The 6,645-nt window shown below is 56.5% G+C and overlaps 1 protein-coding gene across 1 annotated transcript in view; it reads right to left on the bottom strand.

Moving 5' to 3' along the window:
• The window catches only part of ADAM8 (ADAM metallopeptidase domain 8), a gene marked incomplete at both ends in the record, with an annotated part of 5,681 nt that extends 401 nt beyond the window's left edge, over positions 1-5,280 (bottom strand). The window contains 11 exon segments of the mRNA XM_008942360.1: positions 92-191; positions 399-594; positions 1,364-1,453; positions 2,222-2,300; positions 2,302-2,385; positions 2,637-2,785; positions 3,441-3,522; positions 3,610-3,779; positions 4,388-4,456; positions 4,560-4,625; positions 5,094-5,280. Of these exon segments, the coding sequence (XP_008940608.1) occupies positions 92-191; positions 399-594; positions 1,364-1,453; positions 2,222-2,300; positions 2,302-2,385; positions 2,637-2,785; positions 3,441-3,522; positions 3,610-3,779; positions 4,388-4,456; positions 4,560-4,625; positions 5,094-5,280 (1,272 nt within the window).
• Between the last annotated feature and the right edge of the window lie 1,365 nt (positions 5,281-6,645).

Here is a 6,645-nt window from a genome sequence, read left to right as displayed (position 1 = left end):
GCATAGGGCCAGGGAGCCTTCGCCTGGCCCTGTGGTGCTGTCACTGGACATGGATACCAGCCCCACCCACCCCTCCTACCCAGCTCCTTACTTGGGGCTGCAGGGCTGTTTCCCATACTCGGTGAGGCAGTGGAGGTGAAGGTGTTGCTCGCTGTTGTGCTTAAAGCAGACATCAGGAGCCACCTGGGCCTCTGCAGGACACATATGGAAAGGATCACACGGAGCCAGAGCCTGCAGCAAGCTGGAGATGCTCGCACCAGTGTCCACACTTAGGTCCCCAGCTAGGGGTGCAAGAGGGGGCTACAGCTGAGCAACGCCCCGGCCTGAGGAGACAGGGCTCCAGGCACGTCACTCAGAATGTGGGATGAGGAGGGTGGGCAGGGTGGGGGTGATGTTACCTGCGCCCCAGAGCGTGCGGCACTGCTCGTCATGTGAGGGGCAGGCCCCGTTGTAGCAGTAGCCATTGCCGTTCTGGCAGGAGATGCCATTCTCCTGGAAGACATCTTCTGGGCACTCGGCACTGAAACCAGTGCAGTGCTCAGGCAGGTCGCAGTCGTTCTTGCTGGCCCGGCAGAGCGCACCAGCAGCCTTCACCTGCACAGGACAGGGGATGTCAGCCCTGCCACGGTGTTCTCACGTCTCCAGATCCACACAGGCACCACTGCCCAGCAGCACCCTGGTCCTCAAGACATCTCCCAGCACCCCCCAGATCCAGACACAGCAGCTTGTGCCGCTCAGGCACAAAGACATTTGCTAATGACAGAACTACTGCACAAGACAGAGACACCATCAGGCCTCAGACTTGGTCATCCTGTAGTTAAGTCTCTCCCTGAGGGCAACACCCTGTGCTCTGTCCTTAGTCTGGACTTGCCCTGGGGTCCTCGTCCAGCCCTGTCTCTTCACATCAAGGCATTTCTTCTGTCTGTATGCAGGAACTGAGGCATGTAACTTAATTCTCTTGCACAAATGAAGCAGAAGTTGTAGGCTGGTTTCCCAAATCAGGAATGGACCACACTCGTGACCTCTTCTGAACAGCACCCAGTTCTTCAACAGATTTCATCCTGCACCTAACCTAACAGCACCAGGGGACCTGGGCTCCAGAATGCCAGAAATGGAGGCTGCTTCATCCTCCCAACCACTTCTCACCTGCGATGCTGACTGTCCATGTATTGCATCGTATGAAAAGCATGAGGCCCACCCAAACCACTGGGTGCATTTGGCTCTGGGCAGGCTGCTACAGAGGTCCTTCAGGCTTTCCAGCAAGATACAGACACACCAGGAAGCTCTGGAGGAGCCTGCGGCAGGACCGTGCACCCACCAGCTCCCTCCCCTGCCAAGCTGGTGCCCCAGCAGTGGCAAGTACCTTGCAGTCCTGGCAGCAGTCCCCCCGGGCGCACTCGGCTCCCTCTCGCAACTGGCAAGTTGTGGCATTGCAGCAGTGGTCAGAGCACTCCTGTAAGACAGGGGGGGATGGAGCCCTCTCAAAAGCCCCCGGCAAGACCTTCTCCTTCCTTTCTAGAGGCATCCAGTTGCCATGTCACCAGGTGCCAATGGCTCATGGACTGAACCATGGAGAAAAACTACAGCACTATCCCAAGTATGAACCATTCCTGCCACCTCCTTGCCCCCATTACCAACACCAGTCCAGAGGACTAGAAGAGCTGTTTCAGAAGATGGAGCCTGCTCGGGCTCCCCGTTCTCTGGTAACATCCTTTGCACATCTCCAAGAAGGACAAAGCAAGAGGATTTCTGCACTCTCTGCATCAGAGGAGCATCCCTTTGGGTTCCAGAGCAAGGCTGTGACCCAGGGATTTATCCCAGAGACACCCCCTGGCTGCTTGTCTCAGCCCTCCCTGCTGCAACACAGTGATGGGCTGTTAGGGATGAGGAAAAGCTGAGCACTGCTCCTGAAAGGACAACATGCCATCTCCTTCCTGGATCAGCTCTTTGGATGGAGATGCTGGGGAGTGGTGGCCACCTTTCCTAGGTAGGCTCCTGCTAAAATCCCAGCCAGCTACATGAAGAGGGAGCACACATCCAAGTTAATGAATATCCTCCACAACTTATTTTTTTGGCAGAAGCATCGTGAAGATAAGGAAGAGGAGCCTTGGAAGGCACGATGGCCAGGGAAGAAGCTTGCACAACCTTTTCCAAGTCCGAATGGCAGGTCTCAGGTCCCTGCCACCCCCCCTCCTTCCCAGGGGGCCAGGAAGCTCCCTACCTCTGGCGTGCCGCAGTCGCACTGCTCTCCGCGTTCCACAAACTGGTTCCCGCACACCGGCCCCCCATACAGCTCCTCTCAGCAGGCAGCTGGTCCTGGGGTCCCCTAGGAACTGCCACATGTCCTGCTCGCTGCAGTGGCTGAAGAGCTTGGGGTAAACCAAGCTGAAGGGGCACAAAAACAGGCAGTGATGAGCAGGGACGACTGCCTGAGGGCCCTCACACCCAGCAGCCCAGGGAGAAGCTGAAGGGCCACCAACAGACTCAAAGGCGCCAACAGACCTTCGAAACATAGCTTCAAGTGGGGTGCTGACCCAGACCAAACCATCTCATGGGCCCCACCCCATCAGGATAGTGCTAGAGGGCACCTTGAAATACTTGCTGCCTGCAGATATTCCCCTTTCTCCTTCACTCACCCAACACTTGCTGCCATGACACATCCTCCATCAGCTTTGGGGACAGGACAGTGGCAGCCAGCAACATCATCATCATGAGACATCCCCAGGTTGTGCCCCATCTCGTGAGCCATGGTGGACGCAGCACCAATAGGATTCGTGCTGTGGTCCTGTGGGACAAGAAGGGCAGTGTGGTTCAAATGCTCTCTGCAGCATCTCTATGGAGTCCACTGGGACTCTTCAACTGCTCGGTGCCAGGTCTCGCTGCTGTTTGCAGCTCCTTCACTAATGTGGCTCGACTTTGCCCCGTGGCCCCTGAAGACTTCCAGACTGGACTCTCAGGGGTGTAAGTGAGCTTAGACGTAGTGGCTACCTGGAAATTATACTCCGTGGTGGTTCTGGACAGCCATGGGTCCCATTGCTTATTCCTGCTCCAGCAAAGGATGCTTTCCTTGGGGAGGGACAAGGAGCACAGCCAGGATGGCTGAGGAGCAATTGGAAAACCAGTCTCAGCCACCTGACAGGTGGTGGGAGAGGGCCTGTGTTTGCAGAGCTGCTCTGGGGGGCTTTTCAGGGCTCAAGTGCAACAGTACCCTCTGTGGGCACCCAGCTGGATGTCCACATCTACCCTTTCCATACCCCTGCAGCCCAAGCACTTCTCTGGGGAGTCAGAGATCTCAGGCACCAGACAAAGCCCTGAGCCTGCATAGGGGGAACACTGGAGACCAGTGAAAGGAAGACTCACTCTGGAAAATACAGTGCAGGGAGTGCAGACCATGGGACTGCTGCTGCCCTCCCGGCACACACCCAGGCAGTGGGACCCACCTGGTTGACACCACCTGAGTCTCTGGTGCACATCACAAGCTTCTTGGCGAGCCCTACGGTTGTGCCATGGAAGTCTATGCCCCTGTGGGATGGAGACGCCGCTGTGGCCATGTGGCCTGGGTGGCAGCAGGGCTGCGAGGACGGCAAGGCGGTGGCCTCCTATCCTTACGTGATCAGCTGGGCGTTGTCGTGTGGCTTCCTCCGCAGCAGCTCTGCCTCCCGCCAGTGCAGGAAGTTGTCCAGCATCACCTCCGGGTTGGGACTGACCGTGATTTTGTCTTTGTGGCTCCACACCTCCAAGCCGATCAAAGCCACCCGCAGGTGAAGAGGTTGATAGAGCTGCAGGAGGAGACAGCCCGAAGGGAGCGTTTAGATTTGAGCTGCATGAGCTAAGGGAAGGTACCACCGCCCCTGAGGAACCACAACCAAGCCCAGGACCACACCTCCCTGTGTCATCTCTGTAACTCGCTCAATAAAAAACACAAGCTGGGGTGACCATGTAGAGTTTACCCCGGGACCTCCAGGCTCCCTTCTGGCTGATGAAGCCTGGGGTGCTGCTCTTGTGCTGCTGACCAAAGAGTAAGGCTGAAGCAAGGCAAGCAGAAGATGGATGCACTGCATCACCCTCCCCTCATTAGCACCTGCTCCAGCTTGTGAGTGGCCACGGGATGTGCTCCAAGGGATTAGGAGAAGTTCCTCCCATCGTCCCTTATGAGAGAGCCAGGAGGTAGTTGCCCTGTGCTGCTGAGGAGCCAGGGTTGTGTTGCTTGTTACGTCCACCTTGCACACCAGGGGAGTCAGTCACCCTGTGGCAGCCCACCTGCAGCACCTGAGATCAGCTCCATCACTCTCCCCGTGACACTCTCCCCCCCTGCATTTGGGCCCGTGCTGGCACTGCAGGACACGTGTGGGAGGTGGGAGGGCAGGTCCACGTGTCCTGGACTCACCTTGTCAACGTGGTTCACAATTTCCTTCATGCGGTTTTGCACCGTGCGCAAGTCTTTGTGTTTCCTGAACTATGGGAAGGACACAGAGAAATTTCCAGGCTGGCTTTGACCTCCTTGCTGCAGTGGATGACAGCAAAAATGCAGGCACCAGCTCACCCCAAACTCGGCTTACCTCTGCATTGTCCACTACCAGGACCAGCTCCACGTATCGGGGACCTTTGTGTAACGGAGCTGATTTCTGGAAGGGAAGAGGAAAGTGAGCGTAAAGAGGGGCTTAGCTCTGCAGCTTGCCAAGCCCTGCCGTTGACCTGTCTGTGGCATGTGTTGGATCCTGGGTCATCTCCCAATGCTGTTCAAGGCTAGTAGGTCTTCTAGCTCTACTTTTTGATGTTACTTTGCTGGGTGTTTCAGACATACAGGAAAAAACCCAAGCTGCCCACAGGGGTAAGGCACAAGAGAGACTCTTCAGACATCATGGAACTCATGGGGTAGGAGGATGCTCCTGCCAATGGTACAGGATCTGAGGACTTGTTCCCACCAGGAGCTAGGCCACTGGGAGCAACCCATGTTTGGGTACCATCCAACAACATCTGGGAGAGGAGCATCTCCAAGAGATGCAGTGTGGCCTTACTCCTCTCCTGGACTTCAGAGGACCTAGGCTCTTGCAAACTCAGCTACAGGAAGGAGAATTAATGCAATCCTTAACCCAGCGGTGGAGTTTCATGGCCGCAGGAATTTTTGGTTCATGGTCATATTCCTGAGTGGTGCTGGACTCTCGGCACGTGCCGCGCTTCCCCCGCAAGTGAGTTGCTCTGTACACTGCATGCTGGCCATCCACAAGCTCCTCCAGGGGCTCCAGCAGGAAGGTGGTCTCATTCACCCGGAAAAAACCACTGCCAAAAGAGAGGGTGGGTGTCAGGCTGGGGAGATACCCAGCAGGACACAGAGAGACCATACACACACACCCCCACGAGTGCCTGTGATACAAAACATAGCTGCCAAATCCCAGCTGGGAAATCGCCTGAGCCCTTCATCCTTCCCATAGCTTGGATGATAGCTTCTTACAGGCCACCAGGACATCACAGGCAGGTCCTTTTGTCCACGTGCATGAAATCACGTTCCATCAAAAGCCCCAGGCAGAGTGGAAATGGGCTAATGGGCTGGGAGGGACCCAAGCCACGGTGGCACAGCACCCACGGCTGGTAGCAAGGGGAATATCCTGTCCTTTGAGCAGCAGAAAGACTCCCAGGTGCAGGAGAGAGAACTGCCCAGCACTGCCAGGCCAGGTTGAACACAGCATTTCTGCTGAGCATCTCTGACCTTCAGCATGCTTTCTGTAAGGTGTCCCACATGCCCTGGCTGTGTCATTGTCTCCCTTGCACATCTTGTCCTTCTACCGTTCAAGGATATCAAGTGTCCCAAGTGTGCACAAGCTGTGTGAGCCAAAAGTCTCCACAGACACAAGCCCTGCTCTCAAAGCAAGGAGATGGTTGCCGTGCAGCTCCAGCAGGTGTTTATCCTGCAGTCAGGTGTTTGCAGGTCCCTGGATGCTCCAGGGACCACCAGTCCTCCTCACACGTCCCCCTGCAAGGGACCCCTTCTTCTCTGCTTACACTCTCGCAGGCTGCCAGCTGATCTTAAAAGAAGAATAGCCAGGTACAAATCTTCCATGGCAAACTGAGCAACCTTGCACAGACCTAGTGGCTTGGTTTACCCTGCAAGGATCCATTCTGTGGCTAAACGAAGGTAGACCCAAGGCAGCTTTTGAGGAAGGAGCACCAGCTCAGCCAGCAGCTGGGGGGTAGAGGGAGGGAGCCACAGCTGGCGTGATGCACCACATGCTTTCCTTTTCTTTGGGAAAGGCACCCGGCCATCAGCTGTAGGAGCTTGGCATGGCCTGGAGGAGAGGCCGGCTGCCTACAGGGCAGTGCATCACCATGAGCAGGCCTTTGTGCCACCGGCTGCAGCACTCGGGGTGACTTTGGTCTGGTCTGCACTGGGAAGAGAGGACGGATCCAGAGCAAACGGTGCCTGGCTGCCCGGGGAGGACACTCCTTCCCAGACCTCCTGACACATTCAAATTTCCTGCCTCATCCCTTGCCATGAGTCAGCCCCCCAAAAGCTGCAGGCCTAGCTGCAAAATGCCACGCGACTTTCCTGCTGGGCGCCGAGCCAGGGCGGTCAGCACTCCCCCTGCCAGCAGGAAAAGGGATGTCTTCTCCTCTTCCTGGGGGGAAAGCTGAGCTCTCCCTCCAGCA

The sequence above is a fragment of the Merops nubicus genome, unplaced genomic scaffold (genome assembly GCF_000691845.1).
Source record: "Merops nubicus isolate BGI_N331 unplaced genomic scaffold, ASM69184v1 scaffold28066, whole genome shotgun sequence".
NCBI classification, from domain to species: domain Eukaryota; kingdom Metazoa; phylum Chordata; class Aves; order Coraciiformes; family Meropidae; genus Merops; species Merops nubicus.
Note: the sequence above shows the minus strand (reverse complement) of the source record. Positions and strands in the feature narration are given on the sequence as shown.